The 23862-nt window shown below is 41.2% G+C and overlaps 1 protein-coding gene across 1 annotated transcript in view; it reads left to right on the top strand.

Annotated features, from left to right (window-relative positions):
- The window catches only part of ADGRV1 (adhesion G protein-coupled receptor V1), a 479769-nt gene that overhangs the window by 57785 nt on the left and 398122 nt on the right, over positions 1 to 23862 (top strand). The window contains exons 11-15 of the mRNA XM_090037635.1: positions 2869 to 3092; positions 17278 to 17404; positions 17491 to 17673; positions 21866 to 22046; positions 23653 to 23816. Coding sequence (XP_089893761.1) covers positions 2869 to 3092; positions 17278 to 17404; positions 17491 to 17673; positions 21866 to 22046; positions 23653 to 23816 — 879 coding nt within the window. The remainder of the gene's footprint in view (positions 1 to 2868; positions 3093 to 17277; positions 17405 to 17490; positions 17674 to 21865; positions 22047 to 23652; positions 23817 to 23862) is intronic.

Genomic DNA, 23862 nt, shown 5'->3' on the forward strand with positions numbered 1-23862 from the left:
GGGCTGCTCTAGATTGGCCGACATGGCAAATGTCTGAATTGCCTGCGTACGTAAACTGGAAGATCAAAAACAGACGTGATCCAGTGGTGCTACTCTAATGACAAAAAATATATACGAGTGTAGTGAAGTGCAGACTGTGGAGCACTGACTTGTTTGCTGACTCCTTGATAGGACATATACAAAAGAGGGCCTTGCTGCAGCAATGGAAAGACCCAGCAGTTGTGCACAATTCTGGAAAAACATTTATTTATGACAAGGACGTGAAAATAATTTGATCGTCTAAGTGCTTTTCCTAAAGCAGTATATATAGCTTCTAGGAAGCTAAATTTACCCAAACTTTGTGTTCAGGTTCTAGGTTTGGTTAATCCTCATTCCTAAGTTTTACATACTGATAATATGTTGGCTCCAAAAGGGGAATATATTTTTCTTTTTAAGGAATATAGCAGCTAAATTATGTTCCTGCCCGATAACAAATTTAATTTGCATGTAAATCAAGGTTACTGTAGTCTTACATGGAAAAGACTAGTGATGATTAAGTGTAACAATTTGAAACAGCACTTAAGTCAGGATACTTAAGGTTGAAACTCCACTTTAACTCAGTGTCTAGCTTTCCTGCCAAGTCCTTTGTTATCCTGGCTGCTAAAATGCAGTGTCAGCTGATTGTTCAGGGTTAGATTTAATCCCCACCCTGTCAAAGCCCATTTTAAAACCACATTAGAAAAAGTTATCCCTTTAAAAGGTCAAGACAGGATCTGCCTGCTGGGTTAGATTAACCCTCATTATAAGGTTCATGAAAGGGAGCCATTCCTGACCGGGACTCAAATTCTAATCAGCAGACCTTTGTTGCAGTTTCTGTTTTGTTACTTCAAAACCAATGCTGTTTGTAGAGATCAAAGCATCTACTTCAAGGACAGGCCTTAAAGGCTCAGAATAATGTAGAACATTCTATTCCCTTCAAATTGAAATTAAATGTGCGGAAAATAAAAAATTATCTATATATCTGATAATCTAATAACTCTTTAATTAAAAACTGTCCTTCCTATTCAATCAAAATCAGTCCTTCAAGTTCTAAAATTGCTGAAAACGTGGAAAGTCATCACAAAGCACTGAGAACTACCACACTGGGTTGCTGTATTGTTTCTTTTATTTTAAGCTGAGTTACAACATCTGAGGTTGAGGGTTCTCCCTGCAGAATAACCTCCATGATATTATTCTGCAAACTTTGACGTGAGGGAAACGCTGGACTGTTGTTTCCCACTGCTATTAAGTAAAGTGTATCATTTTATTATATCACTGCTCTGTTGACTTTGAGGATAATAAAGTATGCTTCTCCGTGCTTTTTAAGATGTTTTCCACAAATGAAAGAGATCATGAACTGTCAGTTCATGGAAATGATTGTTACACAATTGACCGATCAATGCAGAAGCATCATTTTGCCAGTCAGGCACAGTATTATACAGATGTTATACTATTTTTGGATTTTTATGAGGCTGAAAGAAGCTGTTTGAAATGAATTAACATTTCTCTCTCTGTTCTAAGTAGAGCCTATACATTTCTTTATTTCACATGCTTACCCTTTCTTTCATTTGTTGTTTTAAGTGAGATCTTTCCACAGTTCCTAAATTTGGGCAGCTTGTTTGGCAGACTGTTTCCCCCTCCCCCCTCAAGCGCTAATTAAAACCTGCTAATTACTTTCAACACATTAGTTGATGAGATGGTACTATAATAACCAAAGTAAAATTATGATAATTCCCTTTAAAACCCATTTTGCTTTTTGAAGAGATGAACTCTGGCAATTCCATTGCACGAAGCTCATTATATTTGTGGTTGTCTGCTAAGTTGTCAGATGTATTAATTTGTAAACAGCTTATTTTATCTCCTCTTTATTAATTGAAACATATACTCTTAAATAAAAATATGAATGCATATGAATACATGCAGTTTGTATTTTCACAGGTTTTCTTTGATACAACTCATGTTCTGTGGCTCAGGTGTGGTGAGCTGTGGGGCCAGAGGTTGTGAGTTCAAGTCTGGGGGTGGATCTCTGAGTATGCCAGCTGGAAAAAGCAGTCTTGGGGGTGGAGTGTGGGCAACTGGTGTCTCCTGGCTCTGGGGGTCCCCCAGTGGCCAATCACCAGCTCTGAAAGTGCTGGCGGCAAACCAGAAGTGTCACTGGTGCTTCTCAGGGTGGGCACCGGCTGGTAGTCCCCACTCCCCAGATGGCAAGGGCCAATTTTGGGGCGGGGCACATGCCCCCCCCCCACACGCCACCTATGAGTTGGAGAGAGTACAGCAGAGAGCAATGAAAATAGTTTGGGGGTGGGGCATGTGACTAGTGAGGAGAGGCTGGGGGAACTGGGTTAATTTAGTTTGGAAGAGAAGACTGAGAAGGGATTTCATAAGAGCCTTTAACTACCTGAAGGGGGTCTCCAAAGGGGATGGAGCTAGACTGTTCTCAGTGATGACAGATAACAGAACAAGGAGCAACAGTCTTAAGTTGCAGCAAAGGGTGGTTTAAGTTGAATGTTAGGAAAAACTTTCTTATTGGGGGGGTGGTGAAGCACTGGAACAAGTTACATAGAGAGGTGGTGGAATTTCCATTCTTGGAGGGTTTTAAGGCCCAGATTGACAAAGCTCTGGCTGGAATGATCTGGCTGGGGATGGTCCTGCTTTGAGCAGGGGTTTGGAATAGATGACCTCTTGAAGTCCTTTCCTACCTTAATTTTCTGATTCTATGAACTCCTTTGGTTTCATTGCTGTTATTCCTGATACACAATGATGCAAGTGAAAGGAGAATCAAGCCTTCCATTTCACAATACTCATGTCCAGATAATATTTGGAAGTCTCAGGCTGGTAAATGTTTTCTAGGTCTCCATTGCTTTGCATCGAGATGGGACTGATGGTCAGGCAACTGTGTTTTGGAGTCTAAGACCTTCTGGCCTCAATCCAAGAGCAGTAACACATGATGATATAGGTCCTTTTAATGGCTCTGTTGTCTTTTTATCCGGACAAAGTGATACTACAATCAACATTACTGTCAAAGCAGATGATATCCCAGAAATGAATGAAACTGTGACATTAACTTTGGACAGGTATTGTACCCTAATTTTATATGGTACTAAAATACTTTTCAGTCCTTATGTAACACTCTACCACAGCACTTAGTACCTCTTTCATACAGGATTCTGCTTGAAACCTTAGGGGATGTTATACCCTTGGTCAGTGTTATGGATGGGTTCTGTTTTGATTGGAGGGTAATATAGGAATGTAAATTGTAGTTCCTATTGAAATGAGGGTTGACGTTACATTTTCTATGGCAGAATTGCTGCTTTGAAAAACATTTGGAATCCTAAATTCATGTTCCAATTCCATTTTCTTATTTTATTTCTATTAAAAGCTTTTTATAATAATCTACATTTAGGAACACCATGTTATCCTGATGTGGTGCACACTTGTAGCATGGACAGCTTCACAACACTTTGCTCTACCTTTGATTTAAACATTTGATTTTTACAATTAGCTAAATAGTGAAGCGTGGGGGGGGGGAAGTTGGTATTCCAGCGGATAATCTAAATCCTACAGCATGTACTACAGTTAATATATTGCTATATATTTATTTTAATGTTGGTTTTTAACGATGGTTATATCCATGGAAGAAGTATGGCAGTCTCCTTTTTTCTTTCTTTTTTTCCCCCTCAACTTTCTTTGTACTTGAGAATTTGATTAGTTTAGGAGTCTCGAGCAACATTGATTACTAGAGTGAGTTCTCAGTTACCTAGTTTTAGAGGTTGTAATCTCCCCTTTCTGGCACACAGCTTTCCGTGTCTTTGTCACCTCCATATTGGATTTCTGTAACGCATACTCCTGCCTGCATGTAAATCATATTAAAAGGAGAAGTAGGGCTGCCACTTGAGAACATGCATCAGCTGTTCTGAATGAATTCTTATGTCTCTTAAGTGCACATAAACTACTGGAGCTTTAAACCTGATTTGTTCAGGTTTAAAGTTCCAGTGGTTTAGCTCCACAGATCTACAGAAATTGTATGTGCACGACTGGAGGATAAAGGCACAAAACAGATGGGAATAGATGAAGATTGTTGAGGTAGCCAAGGGCCTCTAGTAAGTTACTTAGATACTTGCTCATGAGTGGCTTAGTTTCACTTATATTGGTGTAGGAACAGGAAGATGTAACAGATATACTGGAACAGTTCATACCAGTTTAATATTGGTATAACTGCTGTGTCTATTCACGCATGCAGAATTGTTAGGTAAATGCAGAATACACCATGCTAGTACAAGAAGAAGGGTATAATTCTTCTCACTTCCAGATATCAGTGCTGCATCAGAACAAGACCTACACCTTTCTGTCAGCCAAATTAATAGCAGTCTGTGATGCATGCTCATCTATATTCCACGTACCACCTTCTGAGGTACAACTTTCGAGCTTTGCTGCTTGCTATAGTACTTCCACCCCCCCCAGTTAATTGGCCTCAACATCCACAGCTAACACCTAATGCTTTCTTCCTTTCCTCAAATCATATCATATCTGGAAGAAACAATCACAAGAAGTGCAGACTTACCTGATCACAAAAGCTGATCTCTATCTAGCCATGACCAAATACAAACATGTCACACAAGCGTACAACTGATGAACAGATACACCAAAGCCTAAAGCACCAATAAATGCAAGATGGTTAGGAAGCTCCCTTAAAAGGAACATGAGCCACCCCAGAGTGCTGTGGCACCCTAGTTGAGAATCACTGTCATATAGATTCTTTATTGCATAAAAAGGCCTGCATCCACTGAAGAGAGAAGTGTAGGAGCAACTTCTGGACTTCTCTGAAAGTGGTTTGGGGTATAACTTGTTATAAGGGAAGTAGTGGTTGCCCTCAGAAAGTCTTGGTAGAGACTAAAGGAAGAGTGAGAGGAGGCAATTAAGGATGTAGGGAATAAACAGTACGATGAGGAAAAAGAAACCAATTAAGCAGATGGAAGACATGAGAGAGCACAAAAGGGGAACAGCTTCTATCCTACTTATCCTATCCTTAATTGATCAGAGTGACTGACATAAGGAAGGCTTTTGGTATGTCACTCTGATCAATTCCCATGATATTGTGCCTTGAAATTAGTAGTACAATGAGGAGCTAAATAGGGAAAAAGAGAGTTTATCACTCTTGTTTTGTGCCTATTAGGGGAAGAAGGGAGAGCTGATCAAGAGAGCAACTGGGGATGAAAAGTGTGCCAGAAGTAAACAGCTTTCTCACACTGTTGCCAGAGCCAGGGGTGGAAAAGTAGAGTACTGGAAGAAAAAAAAATGAACAAGTGAGAAAATCAAGAGCTCTCTAGACAGAAAATTTCCCTCTAGCTTGGGGCTGAAATTTGGCATTAGCAGAAGCCAAGAATGGAATGAACATGGAGATTAAGGTTTCATGAGTAGAGATGATCAGGGTTAAAGGATACTGGAAGAGTATTACATAAAAGAGTGCAATGTTGGTTTCTGCATAGTTTTTCTTTTGTGGAGGACCAGAAGTATTCAGTTTCCAGGGCTGGCAATCACTACTTTTCAGCAGTTGTGAATTAAAATAAAAACAATGGCACAGTGTGCTAGAGAACAATTTGTGCTGTATTATATACAATAGCATACGTCTAAGTGAGAAAGTAGAGTGAGCAAGCTGTGTAGGCTCAGTAAATAAACACAGGCACTGCATTTAATACTATAATAGATCAGCAGAAGCCAATCTTTTTGGACCAGTATGACATAAATTAGCCCTGCACCCTTTCTGAGTGCCACTTTGATCTCCTCCTGCCCAATCTGCTTCTCTGCTTTTTGCTTCCTGCCCTAGCTGGTGCTGTGCTGCCTGCCTCTTCCCTGATCTGTCCCATGCTACACGGGCTGCCTGTGCCACAGGTGTGCTACCCTTGCTATAGATGAAGCATGGTCATTATGAGCTCTAGTAAATAATATATTTCATAGATTTCATAGACATCAGGGCTGGAAGGGACCTCGGGAGATCGAGTCAAGCCCCCTGCCCAAAGGGCAGGAAGTCAGCTGGGGTTATAGGATCCCAGCAAGATAAGCATCCAATTTCCTCTTGAAGGTGTTCAATGTAGGTGCTTGAACCACCTCCGCTGGCAGACTGTTCTAGACCTTGGGGGCTCAGACAGTAAAGAAATTCTTCCTTATGTCCAGCCTGAAACGGTCTTGCAGGAGTTTGTGACCATTCGACCTAGTCATCCCTTGGGGCGCTCTGGTGAACAAACGTTCCCCCAGATCCTGGTGGTCACCCCTGATAAACTTATAGGTGGCCATCAGATCACCCCTGAGCCTACACTTTTCCAGGCTAAAGAGTCCCATGTCTTTCAGCCTATCATCGTAAGATCTGTTTTCCTGACCTCTGATCATGCGCGTGGCTCTCCTCTGGACTCTCTCAAGCTTCTCCACATCCTTTTTGAATTGTGGAGCCCAAAACTGGATAGACTAAATATTTATTTATTGATATTTGCAGTTGTATGTTTTGCATGTTTAAATAATTGTGGGGAGAGGGTGGAAATTAAGAATTTAGATACCTAAAACAGGATCTGAATGTGCAATTTAAATAGAAAAAAATCCCACTCAATGATGTCTTTGCTTTGGAGGTGTCTGCACTCCAAGGCACTTCCTAGTTTGACCTGAAATTTTTTTAGTTGCCTGTAATTCTGTTTTTAAATATTCCCAGACCACTCTGGGTGCCCACTTCCCACCTTAGTCTGATCAAGATCCAGAAAATTGGCAGATAAGTCTTTTGGGGACCTGATCTGGTACATGTGGTCAGAGTATACCTATTACATTCTGACAGGATCTGGTCCTTGGTAAAGTGCAGTTGTTGCTACTTTCTTTAAAAACATGGCCAGACTCGACTCTAGGCCCTCCTCAACCTAGAGGAATAAACCTACATCTCTCTTGTTCCAGGAGGTTGTCTTAACCATCAGACCACAGGCAAGGCTGGCATGATGACACTCTCACCTTTCACCTACCTTGTTGCAGCCTGACCACAGTGCAGAAAGGAAATCAATATACTTGGGAGGGAAAGAAGCAAGAAGGAGCCTGACATTTTAGGTCTGTAGTTAGGAGCCTCATCTAGAAGGCAGTGGGGAGGGGGGGATGGGAGGCCTCCTGCTTCCAGAAGTATTCATATAAAAACAATAATAATCCAGGAATCTGGCTTTTCCCTTTAAATCCTGTGAATCTTTTATGCACAGTGGCACAGCTTCAACAGGAGAAACGAAGAGTTCTCCTTCCCTACTCTGGCCCTGCCTAGTCTATAACTAGGTGACAGGGGGCCATGTCAGAATCCGATCTTAACATTGGCCCACCCCCCTATCTAAGGCAGTCTTCCCTGCCTTGCCTGCCATGACTTACTGGATAATAAAATACATGTAAGATGTGGGAGGATGTTCATTTAATGCTCTGATGCCTGGGGCAAAATACATGGCTCCATACTGCCCCTACACCATGTCCCATGCCCCACAGATGGCATTGCAAATTGATAACGGCTCTGGCCCAAAGCTGAGCTAAACTCTCTGCCTCTAGCACTCCACTCTTGCACTCCGCCCCCTCTCACAGGACCTCATTTATCCTGCCTCTCACTGGGCCACTTGCAACCCACCCTGCTCCATAAGTGGCCCCCTCAGGCCATCAGGCTTAATTACTCCCACTCTGGCCAGTCCACATGCAGCCCTTCAGGTCAGTTAAGCATCCCTGCTCTGTGCAGTACTGGTCTTACACCTCACGCTTGGCTGAAATCAGCCGCTAGCCCCTCTCTGGGGAACGTGCTCTTGTTGTCACTTGTGGGGGTTGGCCCATGTGCTGCCCTTCAGGCCACCCTTGCAACCCTACTCGGCACACCCCCAGTGCAGCCCTTCACACACACACACAGAGTCCTTCCTGCAAGGGTGTCCATCATATGGCCTGGCCCTCACCATCAATTGGTAAGGAGGGACAGGGCCACACAACAGGCAGCACTCTCAGCCAGTCGGAGGTGAGGGGCAGGAGTGACTGTCGTCTTGGGCTCCCCTTTGTGATGGCAGCCCCCTCCTCTCTTCCCCTCCCCAGTGGGCCACATGGCCAGGTCACAGAGCCATGAGGACTGCTGGTTCTTTCTGGAGAGCCAGCATTTTATTTTCAGTAAATTTTTTTTCCCTACAGATTTCACAAACATTGCCCAATTTCACAGGCAATGCCAGATTTCATGATTTCTGCAAAATCACAATATTGATAGCTTCTTACCTATAACCTGTGTTTAAGGCTCTCTCTCTGGATGTTGAGATGTAGTTTTTAACTCCCACGGGCTGAGACAGACACTGAGATTGGGGCTTCTGCGTTCTAGGTGAGTGCTCTAAGCACCAGGGAAATTTTACACGTGCTCCAGGGTTGAGGGGGGTAGGGGAGTGCTTTAAATAGAGCGGCTGTGAGAGTTGCTTTAATTAAAGCACTGTAGCACCTCGTGTATCTGAGTCCCTGCACTTCAAAATGGCAATGGGGGTCATTTGAACCAGAACTCATTCAATTAGCTTTAGTTCAAATGCCCCGCACTGGCATTTTGAAGCCTGGGGATGCTGATACAAGAGATGTGGGAGGCTGCTGCAGTATGGTAATTACCATGCTCCAGCAGACTCAATTGAGTCTGCTCCAATGCACTGTAATTGCAGTGTGTTGGAACAGCCTCTGTGGTCATGCACAGGCACCCTAGTTTACCGTATAAAAGGTGAATAACAGTATCATCATCTCCTCTGGACCGAGCAGATTGGACCCACGTAAGTGTTAGGCACAGCTTTGCTTTCTTGATCCCAGTGGAGCTTAGGTTGGAGCAAGGTGATTAACTGCTCATATGAGGACTGTTCGGGCATGTGCAGAAGCCAAACTGGGAACTCTGAGGTCAAAGATGAGTCAGTGAATTACCCATCTTCAGGGTTAGGTGGTTGCTAAATAATGTTTTTTTTGTAGTGTCCATTCATAACATAAGGCACCTAGATTCCTCTCAAGCTTAACTTGTGTATGTTAGTGTTGGTCTTTTATTGGTTACATTTAAATCTTTTATTAATTACATCCATATCTAGGAACTTCTTTTTGTAAGCCATCATAAATAATATTTGCCTTTCCTGCCACCATATATATCCGGTTTAAACCTATACTTTAAGAAAAGACTGATCTGATAAGTAGCTCTTTCAGTGAGTCCTGAGGCAAACGTATCCAGGCTGTGGGAAATCAAATAAGACGGATGTAGAGATTGTATCCTGTGAACATTCTTATCTTGCACCCTTTTCATTTAAATTGTTGTAAGCATGGGCAACTCATGCCTCCCGAGTCTAGGGGGCATGAGTGGAGCACAACCGGGGTGGGAGGGTCCCTCAGCAGCCAGCTGGTGACTGGAAGAGCCATTCAAACTGGAAGAGCAGTTGCAGGTGCTTCCTCAGCCTGATGAAAGGTTTTAGTACCCAAAAGCTTGCAAAGAAGAATTTTTCCAGCTGTTTGAGTTGGTCAAATAAAAGGTATCGGATTTACACAAAGAACCTTGCCTGGCAGGAGTGATAAAGTTCTTAGACTATTTTAAAAGCCAATACATACATTTTAAAATTTCTTGTTTGAAGTAATTTGGGAAGCTGGAACAAGCTGGTGGAGGCACTACTCTGGCCCACTTTCTCGCCTGCTGTTAATCAGCTGAGTTCTATAGTCTTCAGTGAAACTAGATCAGTTTACACATGCTGGGAACTTGTGTGTTCTTGTCTGTAAATATACTCTGAAAAGGTTTATGTTCTGAGTTATAAGGAAGCAATATAAACATCACAGCTGTGGAATACGGATTTGGAATCTTTTAATATGAAGTGTCAGATGGCTTTCAGGTTGCCAGTGTAGAAGATATCACTTGGTTATAGATTTCAGCTAATCATGGAGGGCCCATTCAAGACCCTGCGTAAGCTCCTTAATTCAGGGATCAAGTGAGGCTTATATGTTGTGAGAGGCCTTCTGCATCGGCCTGAAAAGAATTGCTAGTATACTGTATAAAGTTTTCTTTGCTCTTCAATGGTTGCTACATCTTTCCCAGGATCATAACTGCTTTTCTTACAAACAGATGTATATTGTTCAAGAGCCTTTCCATTTTTAAACTTGCTTAAGACTCTCACTGTAGAAAAATTAAGTAGGGCTTCACTTCACAGATTTGATCTGGCCTCTTGTTTTACTCAAACATAAAAATACAGGAAATAAGATATAGAATTTTGAATGTGCTGTGTTGAATTCCTACTGGTCATTTTAATTACTTTTCAAAACAAGTAGGCTTTAATGAATTCAAAAATAAATGTAAGAGTGAAATAGTCTCCAGAATCCAATGCATTGTGGAGTAAACGTTGGCCAGAGGTCTTCCATGTAATGAGAAACAAAGTGGAATTTATACAGTGGCAAATCCTACTTTATTTAATACTTTTCTTAAAGCTAGGTCTTGGCACTAATTAAATCAGTGGATAATCCTGAAAAAATTAAAGACGGATGAGCACTGAATACAAACGTCGGAAGCAAAGTGATCAAACAACATTCCTTAGCCATTTGAATGTACTTTGCCTGAGAGCCCTGCTCAGAGTTAAATGCGTTTCTATAAACAGGGTATTAATAATGGCAACAATACAGTTTCAGTGATAATTCTCAGGTTTTTAGATGCTTCTGAAAAGCATGAAATTTACCATTTGTTCAAAGTCCTGGTCAGTGTCCAAAATCTTTAAAGCTCAGCCATGTTATGTTTCCCTCAATTTGTTTGTTTGGGTCTTTGTTTTAAATTTTAATATGGAACTATTTTGTAGGATAATGGAAATTGTTATGTTGAATCAGCACTGGAGTCCATTTAACTTCATTATCTTACCTGTACCAGCAGATAGAGAAGAAGGTACAAGTAATCTTGGAAGGTTTAATAAATTGTCAGTTTCTATGTAGTAGGTAGTTAAGGTGATAATATTTTTCTAAAACACCCTATATGTGTTATGGCAATGCCAGGAATTATCAGGGCCTTTTACATATTTGAGAGAGAAGTGTTTTGTGCTTTGTTTCAGTTACCAGCTCAGAATGTGATCTGACTAAAGTTTATGTGTTTTATAGTGATTTTTGAGGTTTGTTTCCCACCCCCCATAAATGTCTTGGTAGAAAAATTAACTAAAACTCTTTTTTGACATATACATCAATACTTTCTGACACATAGAGTAGAAATACTGTACTGTATCTGCCATTAATAACAGTAATCCTGTGTTATAACAATAGAGTGTTTTATAATCACGGGTGTCCATTTTACAGAAGAGAAAGCTGAGGCACAGAGAGGTGAAATGACTTCCCCAACATTATCCAGTTGGCCAATGGGAGAGAGAGAGATAGAACTCATAACCTAAATAGCAGCTCTCTGCTTTAACCAAAAAGCTTACCTTGCTTACTGCAGTTATGGCAGAGACAATGTAAAATGAACTCGCTCTATTGTTTACTAGTAGGCAAGCTGGTTTCTGGTAGCTCCTGTACACTAATTAAAAAAAAACCTTTGATCCTGTGGTGGCTGAACGCTGCTTAAGAAAATGTGAAAATATACTTAGTTTAGGGACAGAAATGACACACAAGCCAGTATAAGTGATTGGAAACCAGTTCAGATCTGTAACGTAACAGAAATTCAGCACATGTAAACCGCTTTCAGAATGGCTGAAATTGGTTTAAGATCAACCTGGATGGATGTAGTATTAGTCTTCACTGATTTAGGTTACATCAGTTTTTTTGAACTTCTGTCCTGGAGCCCCTCTGGATTCAAGTTAACTCGCAGTTCCCCAGCATCCCAGGATGCTGTGCAACTCCCCTGCCACCCCGCCTCCCCTTGCAGGGCGGGTGAGCTAGCTTTAGCCTAACCTGTCTGCTCCAGCTAAGCAGGGAGACATACTCGAGTGCCCCTCACCCCGCCCAGCTTCTGGCCTGGGCCACTGCAGGCTTGTGGCTGCATTTCCTGAATCAAAAATGAATGTCTGTTCACTTGCTTATCAATTCAATCTATGCAGGTTAGACTAACCTGCAAAGATTGAATTGATTCAGCTTCAGGCTTTTTGATTGTCTGTACTTAGCCTTACACTGTGTGCAACACTTGGAGTACCTAACTTCAAGTGATTGTCTGTACTTAGCCTTACACTGTGTGCAACACCTGAAGTACTTAACTTCATGATACAAAGCTTCTATGCAAACCAGAATGCTGTGAATACAGGCTGTACAAGAAATATGCATGAACAGTAGTTGTGTTCTCCATCGCAGAATTAGGTCCCTTGACTGCTATTATATGCAGGGAAAATTAGGATCCTAGTCCTGCATATGTTTCAGCTTCAGTTTTAAGCATGGCAGCAGTTCCATTGAATCATAGCTTAAGCATGTGTATAAAAGGTTGCAATACTAGGGCCTAAATCAGGAAAGTTTATGCAGTAGTATCCAAAGCTAAAAAAAATGACAGAAATAAGTAGGATCAGCCAATTTTCCCAAGAAAATATAGCACAAGAGATTGTTGAATTAAAAATCGTGGTTCGTTTCTCGGGAGGTGGAAAAAAACTTTCAGCTACAGACACACTTTATTAGCAACACAAAAGGTATATATTTGCAAATAGGGTCAGAGAGAGAGACAAAAGATCAATCACTATGCCCCTGGGCACAATCATTAGCAGGCTTTTATCCCCTCTCTCCTGACCACGTGTGCAGAAGGAGGAATTTTTACAACTCATTTCCGGTTCATACAAACATATATGTAAACATGTCGCTTCATACGTCCCATGTGCATTATAATTAACTACTTAAGTATGCGGGGCGGGTAGGCTTAATATGCATTAGGTTATCACGCGTGCGTAGATGGGACCCAAGGTTACTCAAGGTTCAATCTGAAGGCAAAAATGGCATTTGCTCTTATCTTAGCCTAGGAATGTGGGGTCATGAAAGAAAGTGTGATTTAGTGTAACAAAGAGATAGTAAATTTGCAGGACAGAGAGGGAGTGATACCTTAGTACAAAGGGCCTTTGGTGGTTTTTCCCTTCAATTTCCAACCCCCCCCTTCCCTCTCCCATTAAGGAGACAAGGAGGGGTAGCAGCTGTGTTTTTTTTTTTCTAAATCTGCTATTGATAATGCATTTTTAATAATATTTCTAACAAGATGAAGCCAAATTACTTTTTTTTGTGAACAGTTCACCATACTGATTTAATCTCCTTTAAAAGTCCACGCCTTGGTGTTTTAAAAATGTATTTGAGAATCCTTTTAACACTTGCATAGCACAAGTAAATCTTTTGATCCAGATTACTTACTCCATCAATGATCCCTTTGGCTTCAGTACTTCATGTGAGTAAAAGATTTTAAGTATAACGTTATCTATTTCTATTTTAAATTTTGCATAATTGTTTTGTGAACTTCTTAGGAAAAATACAGTAAAGCCAAGAAAATTAACGATGTCAGAAAAGCTGATGTAAACTGGCTAGTGCAGATATTTTTACAGGACTCAGACTTGTTTCTGTTGAGTCAAGGGGAAAATTCCCTTTGGCTCCAATAGGGATAGATGTAACAACGTTCTTATAACCTGTGTTAATGAGACCACCCGGTTTTTATTTCATATCTTATGATATTCTTCATCTGTTTCATTGATGTCACACTGGGTTTTATCCCATTACCCATATAAAGTTCACCATAGGCTATAAGGTGTTGGCAAAATTCCTCAGTCCATAATCTTAACAGAAATTGTGCCTCAGTTATATTTGGATTTGTTCAGCATAACTTGATACAGCTGAAAAGGATATTGTTTCAGACTTGACCTTTCAGTTATTAAAAAGCTATTAAAGTTAAATTCTTAAGCTTGAACATAAGTATTAAAAATCTATCCAATATGGCTCATTTGCATCCTGTGTTATATTACCAGAAATTTGGCTATAGGTGTTACACTCCTATATCTAACTATGTGACTTATGTTTATTTATGTTAAAAGTTAATTCACTTAGATTTAGCAAACCTGGAATGTTCTTCCTAATGTTTTCATTTTATTAATGCTTGCTGTGTTTGGAATACTTTTGCAATATATTTTGTGAAGAAAACAATATATAAAATCCTGGTCCTGTTGAAGCCAATGGCAAAACTTCCAGGATCTATAGTGGAGACAGGATTTCACCCCCTTTAGTTAAATTTGTGTTCTAAAACTGTGTAGAATTTTTCCTCTATATAACTTAATGGTAAAATTTCTTTTGACATCAGTATAGTCACAATTTCAGTCTGTAAACCAAACAATAAACATTGTGGTGCATCATTATGGAAGTTCAGACTTTGACACAGCAAAACTGCACTATTACAAAACTTTACTCAGTTTCTATTTTAGTCTGTACTTTGAAGTAGTCATTATAGTTTTGTAATGAGTGTCTGGATAAATTGAAGCAATTAAAGGGTCTGGAAAATACTTTTTCTTTTGTATATGGTACTTTTGTAATCTGAGTAACTGAAAAATTGCTGTAGATGAGCCTTCATGCAGTTTCCTGTCAAAGCATGGGGGTTTTTTTATGCATCCCATTAAACTCCTCCTATGTTTATCTGCTTATATAGTCGTTTTGGCAGATTGATGAAACAAGAGATCCTAGAGGCATGTAGAGATTAGAATAAAGTTTTTTTTTTTTTTTTGTGGTCTAATTAAAGGCACTAAGTAATTACAAATGAAGCTGAATAAAATTTACTCAGCTGCTGCGGTTTGTGAGCATGTACAGTGCTTGGCAGTAATCGAGCTCTTGGAGGAGGGCTTGGTGAGGAATGCCTTGAATGAGTCTCGACATGCTGATTGGTCATGGGGTCATCTCTCCCAAGTGGGAACTACCGAACCTCTTGCTAGCATTTGTCAACAGGGAAGTGCCAAGCAAGCAAGGTTCCCATAAAGTGAACATTATTAGCTATTGGAAAAGCAAAAAAAAGGCTTTGTGTTTTCTTTTTTCTTTTTTTATCCTTCTTTTCTAAGATTTGTATTAAGATTTTGGCAAATGGGACTTTTATTCCCCCCCCCACCCGCTTTCTTTCTCTCTGTCTTGACAGGGTAGAGACAGAAAGGTTTGTCGTATACTTTGGGTAAGTGCAACTAACTGTGCCTTTGTCTTCAGTGAATCAACACTTTGTTTTGAAAGTGGTTGGTTTGGACAAGTTTCTGTTGTCTTTATCGTTTCTTTCCCTCTGAAGAACCATGCCTTCTGCATCTCCTCAGGCAGTGCATGCTCCTTTGCTATTTCATTTAGGGACATGGGGTGCTGGCTTGAAAATGTTTCTTTATTTAGGCTCTGTGAATGATAAAAGTTATGAATGCACAGCTCACTGTTTGATGTTTGAGCATTTACTGAAACAGTGGATTAGTTGTTTCAAATTACTTCAAGTATAACTTGCCTCAGTTAAACAACTGAGCTTACTGGAGTTAGACAAAGTAAGTTTTCTGTAAATACGTGAAGATAACTTATGAAAAGAGTTATTTTCTTGCAATAGACCCTGTTTGTTTTTTTGCATTATTACTACTTCTACTGACATGCTATAATTGATAGATAGTGCACATGAAAATTTACCCTATTAAATAATGAGACTCTTCCAGCCCTTTCTAATCTTGTATTATGTCCTGTGACCTTTGGTTTAGGACAAAGGTAACCAGCCTTATTCTGTAGTGAATCTGGGACTCCTTTGAGGAGTTTTTGATTTGATTGATTCTAAAATCTGGTCTAATGAGATTGTTAATTCCTTTAATATACAGTGTAGACCAAGAGTGGGTAGGAATGAAGTGAGACTAGAAAATCATATACATGGGACGTTGTTTTCTTTAGAAACAAAATACCTCTGGAAGAGACATGGATAATGCACAAGGTTTCAATTATGTGAATGACCATGGATCCTTGCACTATCCAAATTGTCAAACTCAAAGTAGATATTCAGTGCATCCTTGAATGCTAGCATGTAAAGCATCTCTTATGTCATCACACTTAAGGGTCATTGTGAAGAGTCTGATGTGTGGGTAAAAATGTAAGAAAGTTCTCTGAATATTATATAAAAGTGTTGATGCTTTTAGGGTAAACATCAATCAGAAATGTGTTGCAAAACATACTTTTTCTTTAAGTTTCCTTGTATACTCCACGAATCCCTTTTTCCCATTGGCTCTTATTAAAATATAAATAATTTAGATATTCCCATTTTTTATAAGAGATATAGGACTGATTTCTGTGACACATGCATGTCATACATAAATTATGATACCCTTATACTATTTTGTAAGTCCAAAGGGACGAGAAGCTGTCCTCAAATGGCCAATGGAGAAATTCCCCACCAAGATGAAAATTCTGCCAGTATAAATGTTCTAGTTCTGGGCGGAGGTGTAGCTGAGAAGTTTTGTGCCCTGGGCAGCAGCAGCTGAGTCACTAGCAGTAGCCATGGCATGTGCCAGGATCAGTGGTTGCTGCTGTTTTTGTGTCCCTTTAAGTTGGTGCCTATGGCTGGTAGCCCACTTGCCCTCCCTTAGTTATGGTACTGGCTCAGGTCCTGTGCCTCCTGCTGTCTAACTTGGAATGGAAAGTGTGTCAGGAAGAGAAAAGGGGAGCTCTACTATGCCTGTACTTCACAGGTTTTACAGATTACTAAGAACCTGGTGCAAAATAAAGCTGCTCGAAAAAAATCTTTCAAATATTACACAAGCTGGGGCTGGCTCCCTGACACTGCTCTACATCCTGCACCAAGTGATGGTAAGGCACTTGAGAGAATAAAGTGCAAAGAAGTCATATCCAGTCTTGTTCCTATTAAAATTAATACCAGGCTATGCTCCCAATAGTGTGACCAGTAAATTAATTATTGCTATCTTAATGCTCTCAAACTATTTATTATACAGAAGTAAAATTCAACACAGTACTAAGCATTGACCTTAAGTGTTCACTTGTGCGATTTATATTTGCATTTCTTTCTGTGTTGTGTGCATGTGTGTGTGTGTTTTTTGTTTGTTTGTTTTTTTAAGCATAGATCAACTAGCTGTAATACTCAGAACAGAAAGTGAAGATATTTCAGGAAGTAAAAAAGCAAATTTATTTAAACTTGCTGATACAAATGTGATTTATTTGCTTAATCAGCTTTCTCCTTGCAATTAGTTACAGAATTTTTTTCATTACTTGGCTAGAAGACATTAACTTTTCATGATTTGCCATTGTTCAAATGTGTGTGTATAGTGCGCGTAAAACTCCGACCTGAAAATAGTCCTTATCTTCTTTCCTCAGGGTCAGTGTGGAAAATCAGATCCTTAAATCTGGCTTTACTACTACTGAACTGATTATTTTGGAAAATGATGATCCTGGTGGAGTGTTTGAGTTTTCTCCCTCCACTAGAGGGCCCTATACTATAAAAGTAAGCTTCTTGAACAATTAGTTCTGTCCAGCTGACCTTTGGTGAGAATGTTCGAAACTGGTTGACTTTTTTGCTTTCTTTTTAAGGAAGGAGAATCTGTTGAGCTTCAGATTGTCCGCTCCAGGGGGACACTGCTTAGGCAATTTTTACGCTACACCGTAGAGCCCAGAGATAGCGAGTTCTATGGAAGCACAGGAATCCTGGAGTTTAAGCCTGGTGAAAGGGAAATTGTAATTACTCTGCTGGCAAGGATGGATGGGATTCCAGAGGTAAAAGCATTTTCTACACTTTTATATTGTTCACAAATTGTGTGGGCTGGGCCGTTTTGTTTTAAATCACAATTCTTGCATTTATTTCTGCACAGTGGAACAGCTTCAGTGGGAAGATTCAAAAATCACTCTTATCTACCTTTGCTCACAGGCTGGTGATTAGGCACTCTTCTAGGCTAAGTAGAGACGGTGAAAAAGCCCAAGACTGAATCAATTTAGTCTTCTTGGGTTAGTCTAAGCCAGGGGAGGGCAATTATTTTGTGCAGAGGGCCGCTTACTGAGTTTTGGTAAGCCAGTGAGGGCCACACGACTGGCACAAAATCACTTTTGATTCTGGAAAGTAAGTCACATGCCTGGAGTGGTCCAGGTCAGAAGATAGGGGCCAAAGAGCACACCTCCCTACTTGGCAGTAGCAGACATGATCCAAGGGTAGCCTGCCCACCCTGGATGGGGAGGGTTGTAGGGGAGGTACAAAGCATCCTGGGATGCTGGGGGGGGACTGAGTTAACTTGAATCTGGAGGGGATCTGGGACAGAAGTTCAATAAACCAATTTAACCTAAATCAGTTCAATCTGAAAATACATCCATTCTGGTTTATCTTAAACTGGTTTCAGCCATTTTGAAAGCAGTTTATGTGCACTGAACCTCTGTTGCGTTACAGATTTGAACCAGTTATCATTTGTACCGGTTTATGTGTAATTTCTGTCTCTAGCCCTAGGAGGCAGAGCATGGTAGGTTTGAACCTGTTCAGGCTGAACTTGGGGGTTTCACTTCCAGGCTTTTATACAAAAGGTTGGTGCCAACTCCTTTTCCCTTTGTTTAAAAGGAAAAGAGTGAGCCAAGCATCCCCACCTGAAGGGATGATTTAGGTGTTTAAATATAGAGATAAATCTTGTTTTGATGTTAACTTGGGGTTGCAGGTAGGGTCCTAAATGTGCAGGAGAGGTGGGACTTAAGATCTCTTTGGTATTTCTTACTAGTTTTCCTAGGAGTTGTTTCTCCTCCCCTCCTCTTCCCTTCCCCTGCAACAAATCCTTCAATGGCCAGCTCCTACTCCCCTTATTAACTGCATAAGTGCCATTCGTATTCCATCTTGTTAAAGTCCCTGCAAATCCTAAGCACCTAATAAAGCCTTAGTGTCCTGGGTGTTTGAACTCTTAGGCACCCTATACATTGTATAGGTAATGTTAGAGTTATGTTGTAGCTCTGATGGTCCACAAATTATGCAAGAGACAAGGATTTCTTAAGGTTATACATTTTATTGGACCAACTGCATAGTTTAGATTAGAAGCTTTTAAATGCAAGACATTCTTCATCATATCTAGTGCCTAACTTTTAGTTAGTGAATTCCCCTCCAGGAATCAAGTTCCTAAAAAACAGGGGTTACAAACTCTCAGAATTCCCATACCCAACACTCTTGTGGATCAGGTACTCAGTTCCTCACCTTTGTAGTAAGATGACGGTCCTGCCTCACAAGGAATAAGGTTACCAACTTGTGGATGTAAAATCCAGGGTTTAGTCTTATATCCTACACACAGCATTGAAATTAGAAGCAGTCTCTACCACCTCTACTTCTGACTAGTGTAGTTGCTTTAGTGTGGCACTGTACATGGGTTAATTAGCTCTGCTGCTCAGCTAATTTGAGGTTTAGCTAATTTATTGCATAGCTACCTTGTGAACTAGAAGCAATATAATCATGCGTGCCTGGCTCTAGGCCACATCTTACTGTGTCTCTTGAGAGGCATAGGTAACTGTCTCTTAACAGATGCAATATGAACGTTTTGGGGAGAAAATTGGCCAATTTGGAACCAATTTCCTGTATTCAGGAAAAAAATTTGCATTTCCGTGACTTTGTGGACACCAAGAGGCAGTTCTGAAATTTGGGACTGTCCCAGGCTGTATAGGGTAGCTGGTTGATTTAACAAGGGTGTTGTGGTTCTAGGTACATTGAGCACCTTGCAGTGTTTGGATACCACATTGTTTGGGGCTAATATGCCTAGGTACAACTAAGAAGGATCCCTTTTAATAATATATGCATTTACCCCGAGCTTGGACTAGAAGGATTTTCCTGGGAACAGTGTGAAATTTTCTAAATAATAGGGCTGTCAAAAAAATTAAAACATGGTCATGATTACTTGCACAATTTAAAAAAAATAGTCACAATTCATTGCAATTTTAATCACACAGCTAAAAACTCAAAATTAAGGAAAATTATTCAGGTACTTTATACTATGTTGTGTCTCCCACCGTCAGGCAGGCAGGGGATGCGATGTGGCCAGTGTGCAGCTCCCAGGGCAAAGGCCATAGGGAGCAGAGCCTCAGTGGAAAGACCATCTCTGCGCCATGCACAAATGTGGGGGCATATGCCCCCGCAACCTCCCCTGGGAGTTCACACAGCGGCGGGGAGCTGCTTGCCCCCTACCCTGTGCCCCTGGACGAGCCACCAGCAGCTTCATCCCATGACCTGCCCTGGCCCCAGAGCCCCATTCACCCCAGCGTGTGCCCCTTCCCCGCTCTGTCCCTTACTGTGGGGGCCCCACCTTCCCCTCCACAGACTTATCAGCATGACACTGCTGTACATGCAGCATGCAGGCTGTAGCTGCTCATGTGCGTCTGTGTGCACGCCCCCCTCCCCCACCTGCTGCAGCTGCCCAGAGACTGCACCTAGGCTTCCTGCAGTCATCTGCACTGCCTTGCTGGGTGGCCTGGAAATGGTGGAGTGGAGCCTGGGCATGGGCTCCAAAACCACGTGTGTAATTAATGAATTAAAAAAATGAACTCGAGAGCCAATTAATGTGTTAATCGTGCATGTTCACTGTGATTAATTGACAGCCCTAAGTAAATAAACATGGTAAACTGGTATATTTCTGTGTTGTTAGCTGATAATGCAGTTTTGAAAATCTGCAAATAAAATGGCAAAATGTAAAGGAAATTTATGAGGAAAGGTACCTTGACATCTTTCAAGACACTTATCCATTCACTGAAACACCATATTTGTTAGGGCTGTATGAAGCTTTGGTAGCTGATTTGATTCAGAGGAAGTTTAGCTCAATTTGGGTCTTGAATTGGGAGACAAGGTAAAAGCTCTGAATCAATTCGGAAAAGCTTTGGCTGATTTGGAGATTTGGTCATAGATTAAACAGGCAGCTGACACAGCTGATTCCAGCTGGTAAATCTGTTGGGGTTGGGGGAGGGAAGGGGCATGGAGGAGGGAGGGAGGGATTGGAGCTGGGACAAGCTGCCGTGGCAAGGATGCATTATGTGGCGGGGGGGGGCAGGGGGAGGTGTGGGATGTGGGTGCAGCAGCACTGGGAGTGGGGGCTCTGCCCTGCTGCCACTTGACCAGCCAGGGGTGGAGGGGGTGTGATGCAGCCACAGCTTGCTCCGGGTGGAAGGGAGCATGTCATGCCCACTTCCCGTCCCTACCCCCCTCTCCCCCATGCTGGCTGGCAAGCAGTGGCAGGGAAGAACCCTTGCTCCAAGCAGTGATGCAGGTGCAGTAGCACTGGGAGCAGGGGCTATGCCCTGCTGCATTGCACTCCCTCCTCCCCCCGTGCTGGCTGGCCAAGCAACAGCAGGGCGAAGCCCCCATGGCTCTCCCTGCTGGGGCAGAAGCAGGCACAGCTGGAGGAGCTGTGGGAGAAGCCTCCATGGCTGCCCTGCCCAGCCCCTTCCCCCACCCAGCCCAGTCTCTGGCACTGCTGCCCCCCACTGGCCTGTGCTGAGTGTGTGGGGGGGTTCTGTCATGAACCCCCAATCCCCAGTGCCAGAGCTGGTGAGTGCAGGGCTTTTTTTGGCCAAATCCAAATTGGCACTGAATCTTCCAAGGCTGATTCAGCCAAATTGATTCAGGACGGTGATCCGAATCTAATCACTGTCCTCTGAATCAGCCAAATCTGAATCGAATACTTCCCTATTTGCACAGTCCTAATATTTGTTGATTCAGACCTACAGTATATGATCCCAGTGCTATATCTAGAGTTACAGACCTATGGAAGCAGATGAAGTTGTCTTAACAGAGAGAAATATTCTGTGTTTTTTCTGTGCTGTATGTGCATTATACCTTTAGAAGTTAGTCTGGAAAGCACATACATACATTTCACAGTTGCGTCTCTGTGTGCGGTCTGTTCTTTTTCATGCTGTGAATTTTGTCAGTCTATGTTATTTTTCTGACCAATTTTTCCTGTTTTAGCTGGATGAGCATTATTCTGTGGTACTCAGTAGACACAGTGAGATGCCAGGCAAGTTGGGAAATGCCACAAGAGTCAATATAACCATTCTGAAAAGTGATGATCCACATGGAATAATTCAGTTCTTCCCAGATCAGCTAACAGTAACAATAAATGAAAGTAAAGGAGAAGAAGTTTATGCTGGTAAATTTTCTTTTAGCTTGATTTTAAACTCTTACCAATACCCTTGAAAATAAGAGGCAATGGAGATGGTGACTGCTTTTCCCAGTCAGAGAAATCTATGAAGAAGGCCTGTGTTACTCCCAAGAGTGCTAAATTTGAGGACAATCCCCCCCTCCCCAGTAAAATCCTAGCTTTAAAAAAGCGTAGAAAACAAAAGAAGAGAATATCAAGAAAATGCTCAAAGGAATCAAAAAATACTTGTTTGGTATATATAGCAAGGATTTCTTAGGGTGGTATCCTTTAGCAGAAGAAAAGAAGCTGTCTACTGGGAGAGCAAGGCCTACCCAGAGGAAATAGGGTCATTCTTCTCTTTCATATGTGGAATCTGGGGATCAGGTAGGCTATGATGTGTCATAAAACCGATGTCAATGTTAAGTCTTTGGTTCTTAGTGTCCAGTCAGCTTATGAATTTTTGTTCCCAAGTTTGGTTTCTAAAGGTGTTTAGTAGAATTCCTTTGAGCACAAGGATAGTGCGGTCATAAATGGAGTGATAGTTCTGTGAAGAAGCTACTCCTACTGACTTGTGGGCATCTTTGTCTTTTATATATTTTTTTCTGAGAGAGTTAATTCCAATGCGTAGTTGTTGTTTAGCTTCACTCAAATAGTTGCCTTTAGGGCATGTGGTACATTGGATCAGATACAGCACTTATTGGGAATAGCATGGGTAAGAACCATGGATTCTGAAGGCTTTGTGGAAGGGGGGTGTTGATTGTAGCAGTGGAAATGTGTTGACAGGTTAAGCATTTCCTGCCCAGGCAACTTTACATCCCACTCGATATCAGGGCATTGGGGAGTTGTTTGGTATAGGCACATGGTTGTAAGACACTTTTACAGATGCCTAAGTAAATAAATGTAATCTGTCTCATTCTCAAGTCCTCTGAAAACTTCTATGGGCAGAGATATAAAATTGTAATATTGTTTTAGTTTTCTTTTAATTTGGTCTCATCTTGGAAGCATATATTCTTATGCTTAACTTTAAGCATTTGACTAATCTGATTAAATCAAGGGCAGTTGTCCTAAGTAAATTAACCTTGATTGTATTACCAAGGTTTGCATAGGCTGACCTCTGCATATATGACCAAGTCCCATTCTATTGGCTGTACATTTAGATAACATATCCTCAAGGTGCTGTCCCCCTCCCCACCCCTAAAATGTTCTGATGGCTCTTGAATTTCAGTGAAGTCCCAAGAACTGAGGGTGAGTTATGCTTTGCAAGTGATACCGAGAATTTTGCAGATTAGATTCTAGTTCAGCAGTAGAGGTGCCTCATTGTCTCTTCAGTGGTATTAAATTGTAACCTAATTGAAAACGCCTTGATATTCACTTCTTTCTTATATTTGTGTGTCTTTTTATTTAGTCTATATTGGTTCTACTAAAAAGAAATCCCAGGCTATTTCTCTTTCTCTGATAATTTTTTTCAAAGTTTCTTGCTTTGATCATCATGCTTTGAGTAAGAGGCTGGACTGAATGGCTTCTTTGAGGTCCCTTCCAGCCCTGTTTATCTCTGATTCCATTCTTATTGTTTTAAGAGCGCATACTTACCAGTCTTCATGTTTGCCTTTCACAGCTGTTTACAGAATTGTAAGAAACCAAGGAAATTTTGGCAATGTAAGTGTGTCTTGGGTTGTTGATCCAGCCTGTACCAATGATATCTATCCAGAGCAAGGGACAGTTTTCTTTGGACACCAGGAATATTCCAAAAATATCACTATTTATTCATTGCCAGATGAGGTAAATCTTTTCAACATGCATACTTTTTATTTTTACTACTTTAATG

The sequence above is a fragment of the Crocodylus siamensis genome, chromosome 3, assembly GCF_052110815.1.
Source record: "Crocodylus siamensis isolate JL-2025a chromosome 3, ASM5211081v1, whole genome shotgun sequence".
Classification (NCBI taxonomy): Eukaryota; Metazoa; Chordata; order Crocodylia; family Crocodylidae; genus Crocodylus; species Crocodylus siamensis.